Source organism: Zootoca vivipara, chromosome 7 (assembly GCF_963506605.1).
Source record: "Zootoca vivipara chromosome 7, rZooViv1.1, whole genome shotgun sequence".
Classification (NCBI taxonomy): domain Eukaryota; kingdom Metazoa; phylum Chordata; class Lepidosauria; order Squamata; family Lacertidae; genus Zootoca; species Zootoca vivipara.
The window spans coordinates 95,060,371-95,075,223 of record NC_083282.1 but is presented as its reverse complement, the minus strand read 5'-3'; the positions used below and the strand labels follow the sequence as shown (position 1 = coordinate 95,075,223).

The following is a 14,853-nucleotide window of genomic DNA, read 5'->3' as shown; positions in this document are numbered from 1 at the left end:
TCCAATTCCTTGTTTACTTTTTGTTTCGTTTGACCTCTTATTCTACCAGTTGTTTTTGCCAGTTGTATGTATTCTATCATTAAGGCTTGCCAGTCTGTGGTATTTGGTGCTACCCTGTTCTTCCTATTTCTCGCTATTAATATTCTGCCCGCAGTTTTTCCATACATAAGTAATGCTACTTTGGTTTTCTCCATTTCTTTTGGCATTATACTCAAAAGGATTATCTCTGGCCTTTTAGGAAATGTACATTTTAATATATATTTTTAGTTCTTCATATATGTTGTTCCAAAACACCCCCACCTCTATGCAGCTCCACCACATGTGCATATATGTACCTTTTTCTTTCCCACACCTCCAGCACATGTGCGACCTGTTTTTATAGATTTTAGCCAGTTTGTCCGGCGTTTGGTGCCATCTATACATCATCTTAAGGATTTTTTCTCTTAATGTATAGCATAAGGTGAATTTTATATCCTTTTGCCAGAGTTTTTCCCATTGTTCTATTAAAATATTGTATCCCAGGTCCCAGGTACAAGACTGTACCTTGTAAAATAAATTATTAGATATCAATTGGAATAAAAACAAACAATACATATACCACTGTGCAAAATATAAAGGAAATAACTTAAAAACCAGCAAGTTTAATTGGAAGTCAGTATAGAATCTGGCGAAGAAAAAATGAAGATGAAAGTCTTTTTTAAGATTAGTGTGGATATATTTGTGTGTCTAGGTGAAGAGTCGTGTGTTTGGTGGTGGGAATCAAGTAGGTATGTATGAGTTAGTCGTGTAGGTATGTATGAATAAGTTAAGTGTAAGTAGGGTGAGTATTAATGTCTGTAAATGCGAAGTTGTGAAATTGTTTTTTCTTTTGTTTTTCTTGTTTTAAATAATATATATATATATAAGTGTTAGTCCATTGGTATACACAATCTTGTTCATAGTCCTTGCGATCCCATTCAAATTTTCTTATCTTTTCGGATTTAATTTTTTCCTCATAGATTTTCAATTCAGCTTCCATTTTGCTGAATTGTAAATTAAAGCTTCCAGAGTTAAATTTATTGTGCAGGTTGTCGGTAATTTTACTCACTTCTTGTTCCAAGCAATTGGTTTCCTTAACGGCATATTCCGTAATTAATGTCATCAAGTCGAAGGAGCAGCAGTTTAGAATAGATATCCACTTATGTTTAACTTCTTCATCTTGTTGAAACAAAGTAGGTGTTTTTGGGATACGTAAACCCCTAGGTACTCTCTGTACTTGGTAGCGTGTAAGTTGTATCTTGTATTTCTTTTCATGGTATTTAACAGACTGTTCCAATCATTATCGGGTCACTGATAAGAGACGGTAAAGAACCAAAAATCTGTTCTCTATCCTGGGTGGTGTAGGAGAAAGTATCCAACCATTTGGCCATAGCTACGGGTGATACCTAAAGAAGTTGGAGTCCTTGATTGAAGCTTGCATGAAAATGGTAGGAAGGCAAGAACTCTGGCCACAAAAGTAAAATTGTATTGGACTAATAGTTCAATTTTAATTCAAATTATGAAATTTGTAAGAATGCATTATAGATGGGTTTTTATTTGGGCTTAGAATGACGGTTATGCTGACCTCTGACCATGTAGCCAGAAGGCATTTCAGTGGCAATTATTTATCCCTGTGGTATATTGTGGTGTTGTTGCTGCAGAGATTAAAACATGGAGCCATAAATCCATCCTTTTTAAAGGTTGGCGATGGTATCTTTTGCTTGCTCTTCTTATACAAGTGCCTTAAGGAGTTGTAAATTCTCTTCGGTTACTTTTGGCATGGATGTATTTGCAAATACTTGCTCTGTATCTGTGACGGTTGGATGTTGTATTTAAAAAACAAAGAAGAAAAAAGATAAATAAAAGTAACTAAATAAATAAGTAGATTTTTTAAAGGGGAAAAAGTAGTAGTAATAATGATTTTAAAAAATTCCAGTGGTGATACAAGTTGTAGTGCGAGGTGAAAGACCACCAAAAGGAAAGAAAAATAAAATAAAAGGGGGGGATTCACAATTGAAAGTGGATGAGGTGATATACGTATATAGGTATGTAATGTTTAAAGGGACACGGGTGGCGTAGTGGGTTAAACCACAGGGCCTAGGTCCTAGGACTTGCCGATCAGAAGGTCGGCGGTTCGAATCCCCACAACAGGGTGAGCTCCCGTTGTTCGGTCCCAGTTCCTGCCCACCTAGCAGTTCAAAAGCACGTCAAAGTGCAAGTAGATAAATAGGTACCAGCGGGAAGGTAAACGGCGTTTCCGTGCGCTGCTCTGGTTCGCCAGAAGCGGCTTAGTCATCCTGGCCACATGACCCAGAAGCTGTACGCCAGCTCCCTCGGCCAAGAACACGAGATGAGCGTCACAACCCCAGAGTCGTCCGTGACTGGACCTAATGGTCACTGGTCCCTTTAACTTTATGTAATGTTTATTTCTTTGTTTTCTCTGTCAGGAAAGAGGCAAGGCAGGGCCCTTCAGGCTCCCAGTAGGTCAGTCCAAAAGGTGCATATTACTCTGGTCCTACAACCGCTGCTGCACATTGGGTCAATATCTTCATCAAGCGAGCCATTGTGACCCCAAGGTCTAGTTCCTGATCAACCACCATGAATTCATGTATGACTCCTGGTCCTCTGAAGGTCGGGGAGAGGCAGGGGTTGGGTGGCAGCACCTGCCTGGGTGACAAACGCCATCTAGGGGGCTGGGCTTGTTTTGCAGTTTCCCCTCTTTCCCCCACCCCTGTTAGGCATTTAAAAGAAACATGTTGCAACCCACTTTGGAGGCCACTCACCTGTAAAGGGATCGAGTTGTCACGGCTAAAAATTGGCCGCTGTTTCTTTAATGCTAAAAGAACTAAGTCAGCATGAGTCAGTGGCCTACAATGACTCATGCAACTTCTCACCTAATTGTACCTGTATATATAGAGTGGTCAAAGTTAGTTTGTTGGGTCGGTTGGTAGCTTGGTGTTGGTCGTGGTTGGAGGAATTATTCTGCAAAGTTTGGTTTTTTCCTCAAGGACTCTTTGTTCCAACTTGGGTCCAAGGACTAGGCAAAGGAGGTCAGAACCTTTGCTATATTTTTTCAAAACACTGACACGAGTCTCTGCTAAGCAAGCGACCTTTTTGTGCACTGAAGGAGAGGTGACTCGATTACCCTTGCAGGTTTATTACCTTAACATCGGTTTTAGGAAAAACTATCCTTGCAGGAGGAGATGCTCACATGCTCCTCCTCTGAGAATTGCATCCTGCACATCTGTGGGCAAATTTGGGGAGGGTGTGGGGTGCACACATGGGGGGAGGCAGCCCTGTTGTACAAGTGTAACTCTTTGTGTTATGCCATTGCAGTGTTGAAAGCCAACTGTCACCTTTGTTGCTGAAGTTCCCTCTTGCCCAATCAAGGGTTGGGCACACCTCTCTCTCTCTCTCTCTCTCTGACCAAGGGTTTAAATCTTGGCCCAGATCAGCCGCAGCATCCAGACTCTTCTGCCAGTTGCAGCAGGAACAGCATCATGAAAGCCAGGCTCTTCCTCCTCTTCTTCCTCATGGGCCTCCTCACCATCTGTGTTGAGCTACCATCTGCAGCTGGACAAAGAGGTAAGGGCAGAATCCCAGGCCAGCCAGGCTTCCTCCTCCTCTGGCAGTCTTGACCATCTGCACAGCCTTCTTCTGAACCTGCTCCAACCTGTCTCCACCCTTCGTAGAGTCCACCACTTTCTGGGGAAGTCTGTTCCATTGTTGAATAACTCTTACCACCAGAAAGCTCTTCCTAATGTTGAGTGAGAATCTCCTTTCTTGTCATTTGTATCTGGAGGAGCAGCAAACCAGCTTGCTTCAACTTCCATGTGACAGCCCTCCAGATATTTGACGATGGTCCACATGTCACCGCTCAGTCTTCTCTTCTCCAGGCTAAGCATACCCAGCTCCCTCAACTGTTTCTCACAAGGCTTGGTTTCCAGCCCCTGGGTATGTTTAGCTTGGAGAAGAGAAGCCCGGCAGTTGACAAAATAGCCATCTTCAGATATCTGAAGGGCTGTCTCATAGAAGATGGAGCCAAGCTTGTTTTCTGCTGCTCCAGAGGTGGGGACCTGAAGCAATTGATTCAAATGGCAAGAAAGGAGATTCCGACTCAACTTTAGGGAGAAATTTTTGATGGTAAGAGCTGTGTGACATTTTAGGGGTGCCAGCACATATCTTAGGCTGGCCACTGAGGACTGTGTTGGTGTCTTTGTGATAGATGGATTTATCTTCCCATATGAGCTGGTTGAGCAGAAGGTGGAAAGGCTCACAGCCTCAGCCCTCCAGCAGATACAGATCCCCCATTAGGTCTTGGGATGGGGGGCTGTGTGGGGCTGCCCTGGATTCTCACAGAGGCTTGTGTTTGTTCTGGCCTGAGATCTTTATTCCAGGGGTGGACTCTCCGCTCACAGGCTTCATTGCTTGTGGAAAAGAAAGCTTCCACAGCATTGTGGTGTGGGAGTCACCATTCTCTCTTGCAGTGCGCCCTGGACGGTGTCCTCGGATTCATGGCCCTGGCACATGTGCAATCTCCTGTGAGAGTGATGAGTTTTGCGGCCCTGGGGAGAAGTGTTGTAGTACTGGCTGTGGATTTGCTTGCAAAAGAGTCATTGAAGGTGAGAGAAGCCAGCAGGTGCCAAGCCCATCGCACAGACAGGGACCTCCAGTAGAGCAGTAGCGGGAAGGAACTTAGACCCAGGAGCTTGGTGTGTTGGAAGGGAGCAGGGACTCCTCCCATTGGCCATGGGCGATGGAAGGCGGGAGGTTTCTTTCTCACAAAATGATTGGTTGGTATAGCAGCTGTGCATTTGGCCTCCTATCACAAGTTCTCCATGGACTAGAAAGTTCCTTTTCCAAGAAAGGTCACAGAACCTTTCGGCCACGTGGGCCAGATCTTTCTCTCGCCATGATCCCAAGGGCCAACGGTGACGTGTGGCTGGAACAAGCTGCCTGCTCAATCATCCGACTGTCATAGTGACATCAGGCAGATTGGGTTCTCATGTCAACTGTGCAGCACGTCCATGGCAACCGGCTGGGAAAGGTCTGCCTGCACCTGCCCTGCACCTTGATTTAGATCTGACACCAAGGGCGCAGGGTAGGTGGGCGCAACCTGGCCAAGGTGGCCTCGCAGGAAAAATGGGGAGGCTGAGCTACCTGGAGGCCCCTCGCTCCTGTTTTAAATGAGAGCCAGGGTTACAGGAGAAAACAGGTCCCAGTGGGCATTGTTAGAATCTGGATAAAATCCAGCCCACTGGGGAACAGAAGAGAGCCACCTGAACAAAATGCAGGCGAGGCTTGCATTTCTGTCCCCACCCCCATACCACTCAATCTTCTTGAGTTGTGGTTCCTGCATTGCTCACTTTTGAATTAGATGACCTTTGGAGTCCCCCCAGCTCTACAATTTTATCATATTACTACAATAAATTATAGAGACATTCCGTTTCTCCACAAAGATTATCCGTTGTCTACTCTCTTTACCACATTCGTTAGCTCGATCATGCATACAGCTTTCCATCCCTTTATATTTTAATCTTCCAAAGTCCAAATTTTCATTCCCCCCCATTGATGATGGTCTAGGGGTTGTACCCCTGTTCACTTACCCACCTACCCCCACCCAACCCCCATCCTCTTATCCAACTGCCCTCCCCTGATATTTCACCCAACCTTACACCTTACACCTTGCACCATGACACCTCACCATTACCTGTCCCCTTACACCCCATTAACCCTTAGAGCTCACCAGGCCACCCATCCTTCCCTTAGGCCCCACTGCCCTATCCTTAGAAGCATTCCTCCAGGTCCTGCCTGCACTGTTCTCCCAGCTGGAAATCAAATCCCCTGTAGAGTATCCCAGCAGGAGAGTCACTTTTTTTTCTCTTCCAGTAAGCCCTGGACGGTGTCCCCGGCCCATTGGGCTTGGGACATGCGACGAACGCTGTCCCAGCGATGGAATTTGCCCACCCGGGCAGAAGTGTTGCAGCAATGGCTGTGGCCATGCTTGCATGAGAACCGTTTTTGGTAAGAGAAGCCAGTGGGTGCCAAGCCCATCACTCAGAGCAGGACCTCCAGCAGAGCTGTGGTGGGAAGGGTTTTAGGCCAGGAGCTTGACGTGTTAGAAGGGAGAGGCAATTCCCCTCGTTGGGTAAGGAGGATGGATCAGGGGTCAGCAAACTTTTTCAGCAGGGGGCTAGTCCACTGTCCCTCAGACCTTGTGAGGGGCTGAACTATATTTTGGAAAAAAATATGAATGAATTCCTATGCCCAACAAATAACCCAGAGATGCATTTTAAATAAAAGGACACATTCTACTCATGGAAAAACATGCTGATTCCCGGACCGTCCGTGGGCCAGATTGAGAAGGCGATTGGGCCGCATCCGGCCCCCGGGTCTTAGTTTGGGGACCCCTGGGTTAGATGGTAAAACAGCTGCACACTTTGCTCCCTCTCTTGGGTTCCGCAAGGGCTAGCGGCTTGTTGTTTTATTTAATTTTTTAAAAATGAAAGCTGGGGAGATGAGCTAATGGTAACGATGAGCACCAGGTGGCCTGGGAAGCCCGGCTAATTAGAGCGCTGATAAAGCTCGTGTCTGTGTCCACAATCGCTTGGGCATAATCCGCCCCCACAATACAGCACAATTATTTTGTGTTGTTAGTTTGCATGGCTAGTTAGTAACCAACAGGCACCTGGGATGAGTGAGCTGCCTAGTTGAACTATGGCATTCATTCCCAGAAGTAGTGATGGCCACCAAGAGTTGGATGGCTTTGGAAGAGGTTTAGACAAATTCAAGCTATCAAGGGCTACTAGTCACAAGGGCGATGCTCTGTTTCCACTGCTGGAGACAGCCTGTCTCTAGATACCAGTTACTGGAGACCACAAGCAGAGAGAGAGCTGCTCTTGTGCTCAGGTCCTGCTCCTGGGCTCCCCTCCCATAATGGGCATCTGGTTTGGTCACTGTGAGGAGAGGAGGCTGGACCAGGTGGGCCACTGGCCTGATCTACGAGCTGCAGGGCTCCGCTTATGCTCTTATGGGGCCTCTAGAGGCAGCCTATCCAGATTTCTAGGTTCGTGGGGACATTTGACTGCTTTGAGAACAGCATGCTAGGCTAGGCTAGATGGCTCACTGGTCTGATCCTGCTGCCAGGCTTTTCTGAAGCTTTCTCCTCTGTCCTAGGGTAACTTGGACTCCAGCGTGGATGAGCCCCTCCGTGAGACTCCTCACCTGGAACAGGCATCACAGCTGACTTCTCTCTAACTTCCTTGGGAGCAGAAGACTCTGCAGTGGCATGAAACCTTGTATTGAATAGGCTCACCGAATAAAAATGATATGAACCTTGGTCTCAGCCATCAAGTTACTGGGGAGACAAAGGAGAGGTTACTGGTCTGCTGTGAATGTATAGCATTGTGTAAATGGGATGGCCTGGTGGTCTCTGGGGAAACTGGTTCAACTGGAAGGACTTGCCTTTGGAGAAACCAAAGGCTCGTGTTGGGGATGGAGGGCTTGTTGGTTGCAGGATTGATGGCAAGGGGAGCATCCTGCAGGTTTCACAAGAGAGGAGATTCTGGCTACACCTTAGGAAGAACTTTCGGACAGTAGGAGCGGTTGGACAGGGGAATGGATGACTTCAGAAGATTGTAGACTCTCCTTCCTTGGAGGCTTTTAAGCAGAGGCTGGGTGGCCAATTGTCCAGGATCCTTTAGCTGTGATTCCTGCATTGCAGGGGGTTGGACTAGATGACCCATGGGTCCCTTCCGACTTGATGCTTCTGTCTGCAAATGGTGGTTCACAGTCAGCAAGAATAGCAACACTACAATGGCACAGGCAGGTTCTTTTTATTAATGCCCAACACATATACAGAGCTAAACATCCATACAGATTCTCACATGGCACCTGGTTTCAGGGGGTCGCTGGCCAAAGGGAGCCAGCAGCATTTTAGGATTGTTTACTGGCTCTTCCTTTGCATGCTTGGAGAGGGTGGCTTGCTCTGAGCTGTGCTTTGGGCTCCGGATTCCGCCCTCCTCCTCTGCTAATGGACTGCGGAAGCCTCCATCTCTGTGGACAGGGTGAACTCCACCTTCCCCCTCCAGTGTGAGATTTAGTCTTTGCCTGTGGAAGGGAGGTGTGAGCAGCTGGGTATTTTGCCCCAGTGAAGCCTCCAGACAGAGGGACGCCAATGAGGCTCCCAGCCTGTGTGTGCATGGGAGTGTGTGCCAAACTGGGTCTTTGAATCGGGTGAAACAAAGTCTGGTTTTGCCCCTGGTTAAAGTAAGCCTAGCTGGGACAGTCTGGGAAGGGGAAAGGGCATGCCAGAAGCAGTACCACAGGAGGCCAGAGGGGGGCAGCACCCCATCTGGAAGATAATGCACCCTAAATGGCTGCACTGGTTTCTTGGGGACCCTCCTGGGACTCTCTCCTGCAGAAGCCCCCCCCCCCAATACTGTGTTCCGGACGGAAAGTCTTCAAGTCCACGGCCAGACCCAACAGTCCTCCTCGGAGTCCTCCTTTAGGAGGTGCTGGATGCAGGGGACCCTAGAAGAGAAAGCGGAGTGGTCAGGGGGGGTTGCTGTCCTTCACCCTACCAGCCCCCCCCCCCACAAAAAGCACAGAGGCTGACACCCCCATGGGCCTTTGGAGCTGTGGGGCAGCCACTGCCCCTTCCTCTTGTTTGTTTGTTTATTGCATTTCTGCCCCACCTTCTCCTCCAAAGAGCGCAAGGTGGTCTGCATGGTTCTCCCCCCGATCTTTCAATCCGCACCACAACCTTGCGAGGTAGCTTAGGCCGAGAGGCAATGAAGGTCACACCCAGTGAGCTTCATCCTAGGTGAGTGGGGGGTTCGAACCCTGCCCTTTCCCAGGTCCTGGTCTGACACTGCAATCCCCTGCACCACTTGTCTTCCCCCAGGGGTGCCTCGGCTAAAAGGATGCAGCTGGCCCCCCCACCAGCCCTGGATGGTCCCCCCTCCCCATCCTTTCACTCTGGTCAGGGAAGAGTCCTGAGCACCCATCGGGGACCCTCCCTCTCTTATCAAACCCGCCAGAATATTTGAGGGAGGGATGTTCCGGCTGCTGGATAAGAGTGCCGAGACCCCTGCCCCAAAGCCCACCTGTTGTGCTCTTCCTAGGCAAATGGGGGCCTCGCGCAACGGATCCCCAGGGCAGCTGAGTCCAGTCCCTCAGCCCAAACAGGCAGCTGGAGCGAGAGAGGTGGGAAAGCAGTGATTTTAGCTGCAATTCCTGCATCGCAGAGGGCTGAGCTACATGACCCCTGGGAGGATCCCTTCCAACTCGATGAGCCTCCTGAGCTTCGCCTGCCAGGGGTGCCCATCCTCCCATTGTGCCACCTCCGCCTCTGGCAGCTTCCTCACCTGGCCTGCCCCCTCCTGCCTTGGCACCTTGGGGGACATTGGTGCATTGCATGGAGAAGCCCGAGAAGCAGCACTTCTGATCCTCTTTGCACTGCCAGTCGTGGACGCAGGCGTTGCTGCACAGCTCTCCTCCTCTTCCTCCCGAGGGCGTCTTCCGTTGCACCAGGGGGCATTTCCCAGGCTTCTCTAAGAGACACAGAGAGGAACGGATTGTGGATGAGCCCAAAGTGTTAGAATCATAGAGTTGGAAGAGACCACAAGGGCCACCCAGTCCAACCCCCTGCCAAGCAGGAAACACCATCAAAGCATTCTTGACATATGCCTGTCAAGCCTCTGCTTCAAGACCTCCAAAGAAGGAGACTCCACCACACTCCTTGGTAGCAAATTCCACTCGTTTCCAAGGACCGTGGCTGGACGAGAGCCCTGCTTCCACCATCCCCACCCAGTGCCAGCTTAGATCCCGTGGAGGCCCCATCCTTGAGCCCAGGAGGGGAGGACTGCAGCAGTGGGACGGAGAAAGACCTAAGAAAGAAATTCTGCCTCCTGCAGCTCCCCTGGTTCCTCCCTGTCGTCTTGACCCCATCACACCCACCTGGCAGTGCCCCCTGGGGCTTCAGCCCTCCTTCTCCTATGCAGCCCCTCCCTGCTCTTCAGCAAGGAAAGAAAAGGCATTGCAGGGCAGAGGGACACATGAGGACATAATAAGTGCCTGCTGGATCAGGCCAAAGGGGGCACCCTGTTCCAATAATAATAATAATAATAATAATAATAATAATAATAATAATAAATTATTTATACCCTGCCCATCTGGCTGGATTTTCCCAGCCACTCTGGGCGGCTTCCAATGGAATATTAAAAATACGATAAAACATCAAACATTAAAAACTTCCCTAAACAGGGCTGCCTTCACATGTTTTCTAAAAGTCAGATACAATGGTGCCTCGCTTAACGAATGCCCTGCTTAACGAAATGATTTTTCGAGCGGAGGTTGCCTCGCTAGACGAATTCATTTTATGAAAAATTCGTCTAGCGAATTGCGGTTTCCCATAGGAATGCACTGAAATTCAATTAATGCGTTCCTATGGGCAAAAAAAAATTCAATGCATTCCTATGGGATTCGCTAGACGAATTTTTCGTTATAAGAAAAGACCCGTGGAACGAATTAAATTCGTCTAGCGAGGCACCACTGTAGTTGTTTATTTCCTTGACATCTGATGGGAGGGCATTCCACAGGGTGGGTGCCACCACCGAGAAGGCCCTCTGCCTGGTTCCCTGTAACCTCACTTCTCGCATGGAGGGAACCGCCAGCAGGCCCTCGGAGCTGGACCTCAGTGTCTGGGCTGAATGATGGGGGTGGAGACACTCCTTCAGGTATACTGGACCGAGGCCATTTAGGGCTTTCAAGGTCAGCCATTGCATCTCTTCCCCCGGGGCACAGCAGGGGAAGAGCCTGTGTTATAGAGATTGGCCCGTTTTCAGCTTGGCTGCCTCCTCCTCTGTAGGCAGAACCAAGCCATCCTTGAGAGCCACTCATAGCATCCATGGGCCACACCCTGTGGCAGAAACAACAGCTGCCAGAGACATTGAGTCAACAGGGTGCAAGCAAAACAAAGCAGGATGCTGGGTCAGGTCAGTGGCCCATTTGGTCCAGCATCCTGTTCTCACAGTGGCCAACCAGATGCCTGTCTAATTCTCTTGTAAAGCCATCCAGGTTGGTGGTTCTTGCTGCCTCTTGTGGGAGGGAGTTCCATAGTTTAACTATGTGCTGCATGAAGAAGGACCTGCTTTTCTCCGTCCTGCTCCAGGTCAGGGCCGGTTTCCTCGTTACCTTCAATAGGCATCCTGCACACTCGGCCTCCACAGCCTGAGTCACAGCACTTCTGCGCCCTGGGACAGCTGGCGTCGTCCATGCAGGAAGTGCTGCACACCAAAGGCGCCTGGAGCTTCCTCATCGGCGATGGCGGGCAGATCCCGGGCTTCTCTGGGAAGAGACCAGAAAGCAGAGAAGGAGCAGGAGAGGGTCATATCTTGAGGAGGGCAGGCAGCTGGGACTCTGTGGCCAAGGAAGACAGGCAGCTGCTGCCCTTGAATCACAGAACTGCAGAGTTGGAGGGGACCCCAACAGTCATCTAGTCCAACCCCCTGCAATGCGGGAATCACAGCACCTCGGCTGCAGTACCGCAGGTCGCCCACAGCCTGCGCAGCCCTGCCTTGTCTCTCTGGGCCACCCAGTGCCTCTTCTTGAGGTTGCCAAGATCTCAAGGTCCGATGGGGTGACTGGACAGCCCCTTTATCCGTTCTCCCTGTCTCTTCTTAATGGAAAATAAAAAAATTCCTTCAGTAGCACCTTAAAGACCAACTAAGTTTATATTTTGGTATGAGCTTTCGTGTGCATGCACACTAGAAGTGTGCATGCACACGAAAGCTCATACCAAAATATAAACTTAGTTGGTCTTTAGTTGGTCTTTAAGGTGCTACTGAAGGATTTTTTTTTATTTTGCTTCGACTCAGACCAACACGGCTACCTACCTGTAACTCTTCTTAATGGGACAGTGATTGAGAGACAGGCCTGCTGCAGTCTCTTCCCCAAGCCCAGAATTCGGGATCTGACTATGGCTGTTCAGCAGGGAAGGGAAGGGAAGGCACTCTGCCCATGCTCAGAGGCACACACAACATCTTGGTACTTGGTCATGTTCTAAGGGAGGGCGCTTTGCTGCAGAACTGTTTCTGGGGCTCAGGAACCACCCCCAGCTTAAATTCAGCCCCATTTCTCTCGCTGGCCCAGGAACGAAAGGCCTCCAGAAAACATGGGTAGAGTTGCTTTTGCACCCACCAACTCGAGCTGAAGACCCTCCCCATGAGATTTTACTTATTTACACCGCTTGATTGTAAACAAAGCAACCAACCTCCAAGGGGTTTACAACAGCAATGAAACTATTAGTTATTGGAAAGAATCTAGAAGGAAACAATTAGAAGAATCAGCAGCAATAATTGAACTTGCCTAACAAAAATGCTTTTAGCAGCTTCCAAAAAGAGTATACTAAATGCACCTGCTTGATGTCAACAGGCAGGGAGTTTCAAAGTTTGGTGCTGCCACACTAAAATACCATGTTCTTACAAGTGCAGAACAGGTACAATGGGGCACTCCTAATAGTGTCAGTTCCACCAATCCAAGCAGCCCAATGTGTGTGTCTGGGCAAGGTGATCTTGCAGGTAAATGAAACGCTTCCTCGGTGGCTGGCAAAGCACAGGTACCTTTGCTGGCAGGCAGGCAGACGTGTTTGCAGGCTAATTCACAGCACTTCTTTCCCCCGGTGCACTCGCTGTCCGCTTCGCAGTCCACCTTGCAGGGGGGGTCATACAGCCCATTGGGGGAGGCGGGGCAGAATCCGTCCTTCCCTGCAAGCAAGAGAGATGGGGAGAAAGAAGATCGAGCACCCAAGAGGCTGGGTGTGAGCACGATCCAGGTCCTCTCCCTGCCAGTCCTGGGCTCTGCATTTTGAGGGTGGGCACCCCCACCCCACCCCCAGGGAAGGTGCAAGGGGGCAGAAGGCCGTTGGTCCATTAATCCCCCATTCAGGCCCAGCCCAAGGTGTGAAGGAGAAGATGGCTGCCTCTCCCAGTTCCACTGTGTTTCTGTTATGTACTGAGCTGAATCCTAGAACAATAGGATTCAGATTCAGCGGGAGCTACCCAATCCAACTCCAGGTGGAAGTGAATCCGCAACCTGATTGGCCTGCTGGAGCAGCCAATCAGGCGGCGGGCAGAAGTGAATCTGCTACCTGATTGGCCTGTAGGAGCAGCCAATCAGGCTGCAGGCAAAAGTCAATCCACAATATAATTGGCCCACAGGTGTAGCCCTGAAGTAGCCAATCACGCAAGGCCCATTGTGTAAATAATGTATATAAGCAGATGGTTTTGGGAAAAGAGCCATTCGTCTTCTCTTCTCCTCCTTGATGACTATGAGCTGAATAAAGAGCATGAAATTCACTCTTGACTCCGAGTATATTTCACTGGCGACGAAGGTGGGATCCTGCTGAGCTGACCGCCACCACGCACTGCACCGCAGCACCGCCACCTGCTGCACCGCTGCATCGCACCGTGCATCCAGGCTTCAGCTCCAGGACCCAAGGAACCCAGAATGGCAACCGACAGCAGCTTCTCGCCATTCAAACCAGCATCAGGAGACTGGGAAGGGTACGCCGCCCGTTTCAACTTCCTCCTGCAAGCGAAAGAAGTCACCAACGATGCCATGAAGAGGGCGACATTCTTCAGCGTCTGTGGAGAGGAGACGTTTGAAATCGCCCGGGCTCTCCTTGCACCTAGAGATGTCGCTACCGTCTCTTACAAAACAATAATGGAACGGCTGAAGGAGCACTTCTCACCACAGCCCTCGGTGGTAGCTTGCCGAAATGCCTTCTACGCAAAGCGGCAAGCCCCGGGGGAAACCATAACTGGGTTTGTGACCTCCCTCCGCCAAGCCGCCCGGTTATGCAACTTCTCAGAATTGGAGAACATGCTTCGTGACCGCCTCGTTGGTGGCCTGAGGGACGAGATGTTGCAACGACGCCTCTACACCAAAAAAGACCTCACGTTCCAGATTGCTCTGGAGGAAGCCCTGGCAACCGAAGCCGCCGAGAGGTCAACGCAAGAGGCACGACCGGCCCCGCCATCCCAACCGAGGGTCTACCACGAAGACCTCACCGACGAATCCGAATCTGACAGGGAGGAAGTACACCGAGTACAGCGGCGCACTCAAGCAGCACACACACCACAGCAGCCTCGACGAGAAGGAGGGAACTGTGCAAGCTGCGGGGAGAACCACGAGAGGAGGACCTGTCGTTTCCGCAACGCAGAGTGCAGGCAGTGCAGAAAATTGGGACACATCGCCCGGGTGTGTCGGGCTCGACTCACCCGTCGACAAGCATCAGATGACCGACCCAGGAGCCCCAGGTCACACGGCACCATGCACCAAGGCAACTCGACGGAGATCACGGACTACCAGGTATTCCAGTTGCCCCATCCCAGCACAGAGAAAATTTATATAGAGGTACAGATAGAGGGAGCCCCATGCCGCATGGAGCTGGACACGGGTTCAACTCTATCCATAATCTCGGCCCGAACATTAAGGGAACTGTGCCCTAATGGGGGTCCCAAACTAAGGCCGGCCCCATTCACCCTCCGGGACTTCCAGAAACGTAAGGTCCCTACTATGGGGGTGGGGACCTTCAGGGTGCAATATCGAGGGCGAAAGCAACAATTGGACTTGCTGGTAGTTAAGGGCCCCTACGTTAGCTTACTGGGACTGGCATGGTTTGGACCTCTGGGGCTAGCCGTTACCGGGGTGAACCGCACTAGCTTACAAGTGGACGTGGACGCCATATGCAAAGAGTTTCCAGGGGTTTTCGATGGGGCATTGGGACGATATACAGGACCCCCCATTGCCCTACAGCTAGACCCCGCTGTA

The 14,853-nt window shown here is 50.1% G+C and overlaps 2 protein-coding genes across 2 annotated transcripts; one reads left to right on the top strand and one right to left on the bottom strand.

The window, feature by feature from the left end:
- The first annotated feature begins 3,413 nt into the window (after positions 1–3,413).
- LOC118088340 (waprin-Phi1-like) lies at positions 3,414–7,357 on the top strand. Its single transcript, XM_035121884.2, has 4 exons — positions 3,414–3,603; positions 4,506–4,640; positions 5,908–6,042; positions 7,195–7,357. The coding sequence occupies exons 1-4, from the start codon at positions 3,519–3,521 to the stop codon at positions 7,197–7,199; spliced, it is 360 nt and encodes a 119-aa protein (XP_034977775.1). The 5' UTR covers positions 3,414–3,518; the 3' UTR covers positions 7,200–7,357.
- Positions 7,358–7,842: 485 nt separating this feature from the next.
- On the bottom strand, positions 7,843–13,247 carry WFDC3 (WAP four-disulfide core domain 3). Its single transcript, XM_035121880.2, has 4 exons — positions 12,642–13,247; positions 11,215–11,367; positions 9,387–9,572; positions 7,843–8,550 (listed from the first exon to the last, which is right to left on the bottom strand). The coding sequence occupies exons 1-4, from the start codon at positions 12,949–12,951 to the stop codon at positions 8,525–8,527; spliced, it is 675 nt and encodes a 224-aa protein (XP_034977771.2). The 5' UTR covers positions 12,952–13,247; the 3' UTR covers positions 7,843–8,524.
- Between the last annotated feature and the right edge of the window lie 1,606 nt (positions 13,248–14,853).

Excerpts from the sequence above, each read along its gene's own strand:
- LOC118088340 (XM_035121884.2), top strand. The coding sequence starts at position 3,519 with ATGAAAGCCAGGCTCTTCCTCCTCTTCTTCCTCATGGGCCTCCTCACC. Across the intron at positions 3,604-4,505 it reads ATCTGCAGCTGGACAAAGAG|TGCGCCCTGGACGGTGTCCT; the intron begins GTAAGGGCAGAA and ends TCTCTCTTGCAG. Across the intron at positions 4,641-5,907 it reads TTGCAAAAGAGTCATTGAAG|TAAGCCCTGGACGGTGTCCC; the intron begins GTGAGAGAAGCC and ends TTTCTCTTCCAG.
- WFDC3 (XM_035121880.2), bottom strand. The coding sequence starts at position 12,951 with ATGGACCAACGGCCTTCTGCCCCCTTGCACCTTCCCTGGGGGTGGGGT. Across the intron at positions 9,573-11,214 it reads GTGCAGGATGCCTATTGAAG|AGAAGCCTGGGAAATGCCCC; the intron begins GTAACGAGGAAA and ends TGTGTCTCTTAG. Across the intron at positions 8,551-9,386 it reads GGCAGGAGGGGGCAGGCCAG|GGTCCCCTGCATCCAGCACC; the intron begins GTGAGGAAGCTG and ends TTTCTCTTCTAG.